Source organism: Eulemur rufifrons, chromosome 7, assembly GCF_041146395.1.
Source record: "Eulemur rufifrons isolate Redbay chromosome 7, OSU_ERuf_1, whole genome shotgun sequence".
NCBI lineage: Eukaryota > Metazoa > Chordata > Mammalia > Primates > Lemuridae > Eulemur > Eulemur rufifrons.
The window spans coordinates 5,544,499-5,557,776 of NC_090989.1; the positions used below are offsets into that span (position 1 = coordinate 5,544,499).

The following is a 13,278-nucleotide window of genomic DNA, read 5'->3' on the forward strand; positions in this document are numbered from 1 at the left end:
TATTGGGATGCAATACATTTTTGCATATAAAATGCCTAGTCTGTTTTTTCTCTATGTGTGCATCTCTAAAAAGTCCCTCTTATTAACTTCTACTAATTGCACTGTTTACATATGTATAAGTATAACCCAGAAAACACAAACAAAAAATAAGTCTGAACTGTGGTCTTTTATGACTGCTAATTAACTCAATTTTTATATGTAATGTATGTAAAAATGACACTAACTGAAACTCTAAGAAAATTGCTATAATATTTAGCTATATATTTAATACAATTTAATTTTTCTTGATATCATACACAAAAGGTACACAACATCTTCAAAAGACTGTCATATTAAAATGCTGTGTAAAATCCCAAACAGCTACTGAGTGGGTTCAGATTGGGATGCACAGTGATGTTTTATTGGTAGAAAAATCAAAGTGTATGCTTCTTTGGGTTTAGGTGTTGTCACATTAATAGATTACAGCAAGTAAAAATAAAATCAATACTGTCCTCAGCAGGATGGAAGGGGATGAGAAGGACTATATATTTTTTAAATCACTGCAAAATTGATCTTGAATTTCAAGTTAATTGAAGTCAGGAGAATTCCAGAACATTTTGGAAGATAGGCACTATAATATGACTTTAAAGAGATGGGTCAATTTTTCAGGCCTTTGGGTCAATATATCAAGCTTCCCTCAGAGGAAAAGAGAAAGACATTTTATACGAAGCTTTGTGCATAATTTGGATAATCTGGTTTTAAATTTCTTTAGTGTTTCTGTCCTCAGAACCTGTCCAAAATTATACTGAGACCCATAGTTTAGAAGTATGTACTATAGTCTGCAAATCTTACAGGAAGGTTTAGTTCATCTGCTGTAGCCCAGTGGCACCGCTGTGATGTTCAGAGCTGTGTGTGTGTGTGTGTGTGTGTGTGTGTATGTTTCATCTTGGGAAAGTAGCTAAAAAGGTGGACATTTTTGCATTTCTTTGTCACACTAGCTACTTCTTCCCCTTCCCCTTTCTCCTCCCTGAGATGAACAGAACAGTTAACTGGATGCTTTTTATCTTTTTCACTTGAATTTCATGACTGAAATTCAGAGTAAAATAATGCATGTATCCTGAGACAGTTTAAAGAAGATTTTGATTAGTGATGAATAACTCAGGAGTTCAAGGAATTGGGGAAGAAATGAGTTAGATATGAATCCAAGTAGAAATGTGTTTGAATTTCCTTTAAATAATAGATTCACTCTATTCTATCTCTTTAACTGGGATATCAGCTAAACAGACAGTTTGACAGAAGTGAATTGCATATTTTAGCAACCTAAAACACTTATTTAATAAATGGCTGTTAAAAAATGATTTGGTAAATGACTGTTCAAGAAGATTAAAGATGTGAAAAACTAATTCTTGTTTTCTAAAAACTGTTCCCTACCTAGTGCCACCAGATCAGCCTCGACTTACAGTATCCAAAACCACGTCTTCCTCCATCACCCTTTCCTGGCTCCCTGGAGACAACGGGGGCAGTTCCATCAGAGGTAATAAGACACAGGTTTTCACAATAGTTGAATAATTGTATTGTCCAGAGCCCAATAAGTGACTCCTCTCCATCAAGTAACTGGTATGTGTTAGCTTACTCTCCCCAAGAATATATCCTATAATTAGTTTCTCTGTTACCTAAGCGAGAAACCATATATCTAATTTTAGGGTATTTGTTGAAACTAAAGTCATTCTTCCAAAGAATCTCATTCACAAATTATTCTGGTGCATCCTGTCAGAGTGAAATATTAACAAATGCAAAAAAAGAAAGAAAAAAAGACATTTGGTAAACTTCTCCCTGAGAGTCTGAATACTGTTTCTTCTCCATTTTGTCAACACTGTCAACCATTCATTCAAGCAACCACACTTACTGTTCTGACATATAAGGTAGTAACAGATAGAGAAGCTAGGGTTTCGATGGGAATCAATCTGTTTGCACAAAGCCTTTGAAATTAGTGCATGACAGGTAAATGTAAATGAGGTTCATACCAAGAGAATGGGACAGTGTGATAATTCTAGCAGAAGTGGAGCTGGCAGACTCCATTCTGGGCAATTTGCAGACCAAGGAAAGGAAGTTGATCCAGGGCCAGAGACAGAAGAGACAGGAAAGAGGGGCTGAGTCACAAAAGAGGTCTCAACATGGTGAGAGAGGATGAGGGGCTTAGACTTCGGAAGGCAGAGAACATCCTTTCTTCTGAGAGAAGAGTAAGGATGAGAAGTCAGCTGGAAATACAGGGACACTTCAGGGTGAAGCCAGTGGTCTCTGGAGCCAGCTCCTTCCGGCTCCAGAGTGCAAGCTGTCCCATCTCTTCCCAGCTTTGCACCCAGTGACTGCAGCCACGCTGGGACACATCACAGGGATCAGAAATGCTACAAATCAGGGTTTTTTTATTTTTCTCTCCAAGAGCCAACTGTTAAACATTTACCATCATTCCACTGGGTGAAGGGGGTATTTTCCTTTTTTATAGGAAAGAAAAAGGTGAGGCTATTTCTTAAAAATAGTTGGATGATTAGGGGTGAGGATGTGTTTGTGGGTTTGAGGAGCGTGGGATGGATTTGTAACAGCTGCCTTGCGAAATGCACAGGGAGTCATTAATAGATGAACAAAGTCATGGCCAAGCAGCATCGAGGACCCAGCTGCAGATAAGTAGCAAAAATAATAGTGGTCACAATTATCACAATTTAGTGACTTTCTTAAATGATGCTGGGTAGCTGGGAAGAAAAGTGGATCACAGGTTACCAAAGCTGATATCTGGCAAGAGGAGTGTGGCTAGAAGTCCAAAGAGTGAGGGAAACCAGGCTCCTTGTTGAAATGGTCTAGGCTGGTTAGAGAACCTTCTCATAGGAAAACAGAAATGGGACATGCAGGGAAGCCTCAGGGGACCCTAGGCTGTAGGCTCAAATGAAATGAGGTTTGGATTCTGCAAGCACGACCCTGGGACTGGGGGAGAAATAGAACAAGAAGAGTGTCAGAGTGCAAGGGCTTAGAGGTGAAGTCAAGTTTAGTGATGTAGAGAATCCAAGACAAAGGTCGCCAAGGTGTCCCTGAAATGCAGCAGTGGCTAAAGCCATTGGCATTGAGAGGTGTTGTAAGTCTGGTGTGCCCACACTGATGGACACTGACGTCACTGAGGATGATAGCAGGGAACATGGAACCACACAGGCCCATCGCCAAGGGTTGGACGGGTTTTTAGAAGTGGCTTAGATGGCGGGCAACGGGAGGGAGGTGCAGTCTGCATGACATGTATGGCAGCTGGAGCAGAGGTCGGATGTGACCGTGGGATCACAGAGTGCACAGGTGTGACCTGCCAGGTATCAAAGGAGCTTTGAGGAGCTCAGATAAGAAACTCAAAGGAGAGAAAATGAGGCTTGGGAGGGAGAAAGGACCCCACGGCTATAGAGGGCCAGGAGGGGAGGGAAGGCTGAAAGGAGGAGGGAAGGTGTTGACCATGGCCACCAGAGGAATCAGAGATGAGTGATCTCCACGGGAGGGGTCCGGAGAGCACTTAAAGCTGCCTGTTTGGGGTCAGGAGACACTGCAGTGTGGAGGATGACAAGTGCCTTGGAGTTCTGCAGGGCAGGGTGAGACATTCCAATCATTGGTGCAAGGACACTGTGTACCAGGCAGGCCAGTCAGAGCAGAAGTGACACCTTTGCCCCCAGAAATTGTGGCTGCAGATAATGGGGATGGAGGGGCAAAGAGGAAGGATGTTTCCGTCATCACGGGGTGGAGAGCCTGGCTTCAGGCTGACAGTTTGCATCTTTCTGACAGCAATTGGGACCCTTCCCCTGGCCCTCTGGACCCCAGTGTCTTCATCCATGGTGCAGGATGGTGATCACTATTCACAGTTGTTGTTAGTTGTTATAAAAGAGGTAAAAATGGTCCTGTTGGGGAATGAATAGTTGGAGGGCATTTTCAAAGGCAGGAGAAGCCAGGTCACCATGGAACTGTTGGCGTGGCTGCAGGACTTGGAGCCAGTCCCCTAGTGTCTGTGCCCTGGCAGACCAGGAGCAGATGGCCAGGTGCTGGCTCAGGAGATCCCTACCCCACAGGTAGCCATGCCTTCCCCAGGGCTTCGGTTCTCTAAAAATAGCTCGGCTTCAGCCGTGTCTGTGCCCAAGGATTCAGGCACCTATGCTCTAAAAGGCCGATATTTATTTAGCAACTTAGTGTTTATTCCCTGCTGCCCAATATGGCTTTTAACAGGGAAGGAGCAGAAAGTGGTTTCATGTGCACCACACTGTCCGGCAATACTGCCACAGTAATAACGTCTGCTGTGGGCCCAAATACCTCACTAATGAATGCATCCCGGCACTCCTTCCAGGCTGGGTTCAATTTCCCAGAATCAGGAGGTGTTAAAATGCTCCCTCCTGAAGCTGTTCCAATGCTCAGAACCCGCATCTCTTTACCACTCCGACATGCAACCCCCGGTCTGCCTCTGGCAGGAGCACACGAGGCTCACGTGACTGTTTCTCCTTCTCCGAAGGGTACATTCTGCAGTACTCCGAGGACAACAGCGAGCAGTGGGGGAGCTTTCCAATCAGCCCAAGCGAGCGTTCCTACCGCTTAGAAAACCTGAAATGTGGGACTTGGTACAAGTTCACTCTCACCGCCCAAAATGGAGTGGGCCCCGGGCGCATCAGTGAAATCATAGAGGCAAAGACGCTGGGGAAAGGTGGGTATGCCTCCCTCGCTTCTAGATGTCCTCCGTTTTCCTATGAGAAGTGGGGACTGGAATCCTAAATTCCAATCGTATGTGAATAAATTCTGCCATCTATTCATGTGTTTGCTCGTGTATTTGAACTTTGTTATTTCTAACACGGGTTCCGCGGTATTACAGCGTAATGAGAGAGATGGCTGGACCTTGGCAAGCATTCTCATTCTCTTTTTATTATTATTATCTCATTTGCAATTAAAAAAAGAAGAGTGTCATTTGAAAATCAAAGGTGTTGGGGCCAAAGGAAGGTGCCAAGGGTGGGCAGCTGTGAATGGTGACATCTGCCCTCCCAGCCCTTTTTAGGCACCGTTAGTCACCCCACCCCCTTCTTTCTATAGTCTTCACACACCTCATTGTGCCCACTTTGCAGGTGGGAGATGACTGGGGTAAGTCATGAACACTTTGGTGTGAGTTGGGATTGTATCTAATATGTGGATGATGAACCTCAGGGAAATGACTTGCAGAAGAGAACTTCGCAGGCAGCCCGGGAAAGCCAGAAAGAGGGAGGGATGTAGCTGTCTGTGGCTATCGTGAGGAGGTGAAGAGAAGGTCTTTGCAGGTGTCCCTCACATCCAAAACCTGCCAGTGGGTGGGCTCAGACGGCAGGGGCGTGAGAGATGAGACGGCAGGGGTGTTATTTGGGCCTGCAGCCTGGGTTTTGGATAACAAGTGGTAAGTGTTCAGATGATAAGGGATTGAGTGCAGAGTGTAGTATGCAGAAATGCATCCGTCAGGTCCCTGGGCTGCAGGACCACGTGTTTGGATACTGAGGGACATCGATCGATGCTTCCCAAATGCAACCGTGTCCTCTCTTGAGGCAGGTCCATCGTGTGAGAGTGAAAACAGGTCAGCCCATCACAATGCGGTGTGTGAACTCTGAAGGAAACCCATCCATGAAATATTAACAGCATTGCTCTACAGGGAACTCTAAGATACACAGTAATAGCCTCCAAGTTTCCCTCTCACACCCAGGTGGAGAAAGCCCGTTGGTCCGTGAGGTCTCTATTAATAGCGGACAAGTTGCTAGTGGCCTGTGACCCAGACTTGGGCTGAGCTCCCAGCCTGGTGGAGGAGGCAGCTCGAGGGAAACGTGGGAAGGCTCGGGTGGCTTTCAGCCGTGTACCCCAGGAACCGACCCCTGTGTGCGCTCTCCTGCAGAGCCCCAGTTCTCCAAGGAGCAAGAGCTGTTCGCCAGCATCAACACCACCCGCGTGAGGCTGAACCTCATCGGCTGGAATGACGGCGGCTGCCCCATCACCTCGTTCACGCTGGAGTACAGGCCCTTCGGGACCACGGTCTGGACCACGGCTCAGCGGACCTCGCTGTCCAAGTCCTACATTCTGTACGACCTGCAGGAAGCCACGTGGTACGAGCTGCAGATGCGAGTGTGCAACAGCGCCGGCTGTGCCGAGAAGCAGGCCAACTTCGCCACGCTCAACTACGACGGCAGTAAGCTGGCTCCGTGGCCCTTGTGTTTGTGTCTCGGGGCACAGTGTGACCAGTGCCACAGTGTGACCAGTGCCCTCAGAGCCCAGTAGATTGGGGGAGGGGGGGCATTCAGTTGGTTTTCTCTGGGGGTCCCTAGTCCATTGTCTCCAGATGACCACAGCTGTGTGCCCAGAAATAAGGGACAGAAGGCCAAAGGGAATGTCACTGGGAGTCTTGGTGCAGGAGTGATTTCTCTGAAAGGAGTCTTGACCATGTGGTTCTGTGCCATGACCGTGAGCTAACATTGCTTTTGTTGTCTCCCACCCTTTCCCCCCATCCCAACCCCCATGACAACTTTCTTTTTTGCACTCATTAAGCCCTTAAACTGCATGTGCAAAGACAATTTTCCATGGTAAAGGAGCTTATGTTAGTCTCTGGGCAGAAGCAGGGCCACTGGGGAAAACAGAGTAACAGTAGAGTATCAGTGTGCGCACGCACTCGCGTGCTTGTGTGAACTTTCCAGAAACCAGGCGAGGTGTCTCTTGACATCTGTGGGACTGAAAATAAATGATTTAAATTTTTAAGCTTTTGTCTAGTATCAACGGCCACTGATTGACATCTGAAGAAATGCCCAGCCCCACGACGCTGAAAGGGAGTGTGTCCCTAGATGTTAATTAGTGAGGGAACTTCAGAAAGTGCTCGGTTGCAGCATGTTGGTGCTGATCTGCAGCCTTGCAGTGATTTTCACCCTTGCAACAGCAGTGACTGAATCCGGTGCTCTACTTGCAAGGTGACACCGGTGCAATCCTTCGGGATGCTTGGAGTTCTGGTGTAGCTCCCCTCCAAGCCGTCTGCCCATGCCCCCCTGGTCAGGCTGGGCCACGGTGCTGAATGATTTAACCAAGAAATGCCCAAATTCTTTATTCACCGTTAGGCTCAGGGGCGATGCCTCTTCTGCCATGTCCATTCGGATTGGTGTTAACGCTCCGGCAGGAGCTTCCTTGGAGCACGGTTTATACCATTCTAGGAAAAGAGTGGCCATAAATCCAAGGACCCTCAGAAACGACCGAAAGGGGCTCAGGGTGATGCTGCCTGGGATCCTCAGTTGGTCGATTTCTCCTTGAATGTCCCAGAGGGCCCAGAGCTGGCTCTTCCTGCTCTGGCACACAGTGTAGACCCAGCCCTGAATCTCCTGTCCCAGCCCATTTCTGCGAGAAGTCCTCCTCCACCAGAGAGCAGGCTCTCGTTGGCACATCCAGCCGGGTCCCAGGGCTGCAGGAGGGTCCTTAGCGGAAGCTCTCTGGATTGGTTACCCCGACCCGACCCGAGACCCCGGCCTCTGCTGCGGCTCCGGCCCGTGGTCCTGGAGGAGTCTGTGCTGCTCCTGGACTGCTCTTCTCAAGGCCGATGCTGTTCCTGGGCTGCCTTTCTCCGTTTTTAGCCCTCAGTTGTGAGCAACTTCATTCAAAGGTGTTCCCGTCACAAAGTACTTGGTTTCTCCCCCGAAAGTGGTTTTATTATTTGGTCTTACAAAATAAAGAACTTTGATACTTACCAAAGTCCTCTGTTAACATGTACACATTTGGGTAGTAAGTGTATTTCTTCCCTTAGATTACTGACCTTTGACATGCACACTCTGACCCAGAGCTCCTCCGCGATAGTGCTGAGGTCAGAGCACGCAGCTCGAGGTGTACACTGGTGATACGCTCACAGCTAATAATTTCATCAGCAGCTATACATGTATAGCATTTGAAACTGTGATTCTAACTCACAAAGTGCTCTGCAGTTCTTAAGTGTTTGTCTTCTAAAAAATATAAAATGTTCTCACTTTATCCAGGCTCACAAATTACCAAAAAGTCCTGTGAGCTACATTTAAATTTCTGAAATCTTAAAGGATTTTAGCACACTAGGAAATAAGAATGCTTATATATATTTTCCTTGCATGGAATTACAGATTTCTTTGAATGATTCTGATGGATAGATAGCTTTAATATATCTTCTGTCACATCTGCCTAAGGGATGTTTTTTATTTTGGGGAAAACAAGCATCACCAATTAGCCTCACATTTATACCGCTCGCTTTCAGAGTCTTCCTTCCCTTGATCTGACTTTCTTCTGCCATTTCCTTAGCCAAAGGTTTCCGCTCATCCTTGTCTTTGTCTTGGTTTTGTGGACCCCTTCTCACAGCTATCCCTTAAGTGCCCTTTACCTGGTTTCTGAGCATTTGGAGATGGGTTTCCAGCAAAAACACTGTAAAGTTGGAACCATACTCTTCTTGTCTTTAGCAGAGATCATAGGGACTAGGGATTCTATTATCCCTGCTCTACTTACTAAATGCAAGATGAAGATCATTTTTCCTCTGGGGGAAATTATATTGTTTTTGCATTCTTTTTCCTAAAGCACTGACTTTCTAGCTCTTATTTTACATGGAATATATGGTGGGATGGAGCCTCTTACATAATGGAGGATGGCAAAATCCATGTTCCATAAAAAGTAGATGCCTGTGTTTAAATCTCTACACCCATTGCATTCAGCATCGGGGTAGAGGGCAGCTTAAAATATAATAGCTCAGAGTTCATTTCCCTTCAGTGTTTCCTTATGATTCTAAATAACTGAATTTCATAGCACTGTTTAACACTGCCTGATCAATAGTAGTTTGCTTTAGAGACCTAGATTGGTCCCCTTTGAAAAGTTGTCTGTAGCTCTTATACTCTAAAATGGCAGTTTTTTAAAAGTAGATTTCATTTTACACCTGTGATAAAAAGCAAAAGGATAACCAAATAAAAAGGGGTTTAAGCTTCTTTAAGCCGGTGTATCTGGTACAGTCTCCCTGCAGACTCTCTGCTGTCCATTTGCCAAACCTATTGTTCTTTTTCTGATTTGCAATTTTTCAACTAGTCTCTCTGTCAATTGTGCTGTGGGTGACAGTCAAAAGGACACTTAATTCTGGGTAAATGCATGTGGCTTTTGTGAGTACCGAGCCGGGGCATTGTGCTTTCAAGGGCCTACACCCGGTAGTACGTTGCAAAATGAAGTCCCTTTCAAAGATGTGCTGTGCTGTGGAGTCAGTTGGAAGTTTGGGCAAAGGAAGGGGAATGTACAAGAAAATAAGTTAGCAAGGGCCTAGAGAATGAGTTCCTCTCATTCCCATCACCTCCAACACCCTTGGATCACACAGCGAGATTTTTGTAACCCCTCATCCCTAAAAACTCCACCATGCCATCTTCATTAATGGCCATCTATTAATTAATTAATAGCCATCTAACATCGTGGCCCTGCTTTCAGGTACGATTCCTCCACTCATTAAGTCAGTTGTCCAAAGTGAAGAAGGGCTGACGACCAACGAAGGGCTCAAGATGCTGGTGACCATCTCCTGTATCTTGGTGGGAGTCTTGCTGCTGTTCGTGCTCCTGCTGGTGCTGCGGAGGAGGCGGAGGGAGCAGAGGCTGAAGAGGCTGAGAGGTAGGTCAAGGGCTGGTGGCTGCGTCCACCCCAAAGGCCCCCTGCTGCGGAGCCCAGCCACTGGGAGAGAGAACAGCCAGAGAACAGGCCCAGAGGGGAATGATACTTCCCTCTCCCAGCCAGGTCCCTGCCTGATTCCCTGACGGTCCTTCAGCAAGACTCTAGCGTCTTAGGAGAGAGCAGCAAAAACATTCCTATCTCAGTAAATCAGAAGTCGAGGGAAGGCAACCTCTGGCATGTCCTCTAAATCCTAGCTGTCGGTAGGCAAAGAAAATTAATTTCACATGGGTTTTTCAACTCCACTCTCTTTAATTTTCAGTGGTTCCAGCAAAGCCACCAATTATGGCTTTCTCTGAAAAGACCTATCAGATTTGCTCTGGGAATGAGAATTATTGCATTGCCTGGAAGCGGAAATTGAGGGCTTACGGTCCTGGAAACGCATTGAGAGGCAGACAACACACGCTTTCCCAAATTAGAAAGTTGAGCTGAAGCCCAGTGTAAGAGTTTCAGTCGAACTAAGGAAAAAAATAATGGACGGTGGAGAACCCAGGCCAAATGAGATCCATTGTTAACAGGCACCATGATTACAGTGTCCGGCTCTGTCGTTCTGCGTGATGAGGCTATTCTCAGCCTCTGGCCAGCAGCCCTCACTTGCCCTTGCTCTGCAATGTGAGAACAAGGAGTTCTTCTAAACAAACACTGTGTAGGAGAAATGTTCCTGAGTCTTTTGCCCTTTACCGGTGACAGTATTTAACCAACCTACTTTCTTGTTAAATTGCATATACAAGGTATCTGCATTTTAGTATCACTGCACTGTAGAGTATTGATACACTGTATCCTATATATTCTTCCAAGTTACATTCAAGGAGCAAGTCTGGAAGCACGTCCTCTAAAATAGACCGATAATATCCCCAAACTTTGCTGATATGCTTAGAAACATCGACCTCTTCTATAAATACTCTACTTGACCATAATCCAGTTAGAGCCGTCAACATGGAGATATTTTCAGCTGTCTTCACCTATCCAAAGCAGTTCTTTTCATGGGACTCAGATACATGTTACTATCCCTTAGCTTTCACTCTGCCAACAAATTAAGATATTTGAAATACGTCACTCTCCATCTGTACTTTATAATTAATAGTCTGTCCATTTAAGTCTCCTGCAGCCCAAGAATTCAGATGAACTACCAGTCTCATCGAAATGTCCTTTCTCAATCAGGCTAACCAATTATCTTTGAATTTTGCCAACATTACTTGATTGAATATCTATATCCTGTGTTGCGTACTAGGTGCTCGATATACCAACTTGAAAAGAAAGAGCTTTCTAAACTCTAGGTAGAAGGTAGGCCCATAAACAGCTACCAACAAAACAACAAAAAATGTTATGAATGCTAAAATAGGACTTCAAACAAATTCTACAGAAGTGAAAAACAGTGATGGTTCAATTCCAAGTGGAGAGAAAAAGGGAGGCTACCCAAGTACTAAATAAAATATTACTACAAAAGTACAGCACTGCCCAGTGTGTTGGAGTAGACTGTGTTGAATTCCATTCACGTGTGCTCATCACTAAAATACCAAAAGGATGTTTTTATAATCGTCTCTCAGGGCTAGTGGAATCCAGTGGCCTAGACTTCAGGGCAGTTGTTATTGAGGTGCCAAGAGGGTCTGTCTTTGTTGCTTTTAGACAACTGTATCTAACTAGTTTCATTTATGAGGCTTTAGATTGTCCATATAACATTTCTTAAAACCAACTGTAGAAGTTTCTTTGTAATGATTTCTATTTGATCACAAAAGTTTGGCAGCAAATGGGTTAAGGTTCTTGGCAGTCCTTCCAGCAGTCTACCCATTCTGCCAAATTTGCTTTTTGTTTCTGTCCCTGGCTCCTATTGCTTGCTCTTTCCTCCTCAGGTATTGTTTCATTTTTCCCATTCTGCTTATAGCTTAAGCTCTGCAACCTCGTGTGTCCCTGCCAAGGGCATTTCTAGCTAAGGATGCTGCTGACTGTCACTGAGGCCTTTGGGTTAGGATGATGGAAGACCCACACATCCTTTGTTTCCATTCTTAATAGTTCCTTGTAATTTAGTTACTTGCTTTGCAAGGGCTAAGGAAACATTTTAATCTCTGGCATCTCTACTTCCAGATGCTTAGGGTCCTTTAGTTGGGTTTAGTGAAGAAAGCAGCACATCACATCAGAGCACCTGGTCTTTCATTCCCCAGAAATGGTTTTGTTTTCTCTGTGCCAGAGAAAGGGTAGCGCCAACACAAAGGTTTCAGCAGGAAGAAAATAAGCACTGTGGCAAAGAGGATGTTTTCATGTGAGATGCTAAAGAGCAAAACATTCCAGAGAAGTAGCTTGCTGTGGTACCAAGGTACCTGCAGTCTTGCATTTTGTACATGCGTAATAAAGACTTCTCAAATCAGGAATCTGAAAGGAGGACAGCAAGCATGCAAAGGTATTCAATTCCATACCACTTCCGAATGGCAAGTTTCACTGTGGATGTACTGAAATAAATCCATTCAACCAATCATTGTAGCTTATCTACAGGGCCCAGCATTTCCAGTAGTAACATTTGCTTATTATTAATCACTTCTACTCCATCACCAGAGTCTGGCTAGGTCCAGGGGAGAAAAAAGATTTCTAAGACCCTGTTCCAGAACTGTAGAAGGTCACACTGCAGCGATCGTGGACCAAGGCTCACAAAGGACAGACTCATCTCTCTGTAGCTGTGCGAAGTGTGGCCCTGCAAGGACAGTCAGCAGGGGGCTCAGAAAGGGGAATCAAGGAAAGGCCAGGCCTTGCCCAGAAGGGACTTTGTCTTTGAGCCCTGCAGGGCCCTGAAATGTTCATTAATGACATGAAATATTTCCAACTCACAGAGAGGAGCTGCAGCTTAAAGCAATAGATTCCTATCTATTAAACATCCCAGAGTTCATCAGTAGAATCACCCAATTACAACCTGACCCACATAAGGCAAAGATTCTGTGCCTGTGTTAGAAGAAGTTCAAATATATTTACAGATTCTATGGAGAGAATTGCTGCACACGATATTTTAATTGTCCAAAGTAAGGACCACATTTCTAGTAACGTGTCAGCATTGCCTGAGAAGCCACCCGTCAAGATCAGACACGTAGATAAGAAAATTTAAATTATAGAAGAATTTGTAGGGGTCCCTCACGGATGTTTTTAGAGTGATTATGTAAGGCCAACCTCATATGATTGACCTTGTTTGATTGCTGGAAAATACCAAAACGTTTACCAGAAGAGTGTTTTGCTATACAGACAAACAACCTAGTTGGGTGGATACAATATAATGTTGTTTTATGTAAAAAAATGTTTAAAGAAAGAAAGAAAATGGGACTGAAGCAGTTTAGCCAACCTATATTCTTTCTTCCTGAGTACTTGACTAATTTTAGAGCATAGCGACCTCCTAAACTCTAAATTGCCTGCAAGTGCTACTTTTTTTTTTTTTTAATCTATAACCTTATCCAGGAGTTTAGAAGCATTTTGCTTTTAATGGTGCCCTCATTTCCACCCAACTTCTAGATCCTTTGAAGTGCAAGGTTATAGGGCAAGTCACTGGCTGGGCCCGACATCCCGGAAGCCCCAACCTTATAAAAGTGTGATTCCCGTATCAAGTAATCAGCTCCAATATTTCTA

The 13,278-nt window shown here is 45.0% G+C and overlaps 1 protein-coding gene across 1 annotated transcript in view; it reads left to right on the plus strand.

Moving 5' to 3' along the window:
• The window catches only part of DSCAM (DS cell adhesion molecule), a 740,578-nt gene that overhangs the window by 685,044 nt on the left and 42,256 nt on the right, over positions 1-13,278 (plus strand). Inside the window, exons 25-28 of the mRNA XM_069471934.1 lie at positions 1,415-1,513; positions 4,502-4,690; positions 5,891-6,181; positions 9,445-9,621. Of these exons, the coding sequence (XP_069328035.1) occupies positions 1,415-1,513; positions 4,502-4,690; positions 5,891-6,181; positions 9,445-9,621 (756 nt within the window). The remainder of the gene's footprint in view (positions 1-1,414; positions 1,514-4,501; positions 4,691-5,890; positions 6,182-9,444; positions 9,622-13,278) is intronic.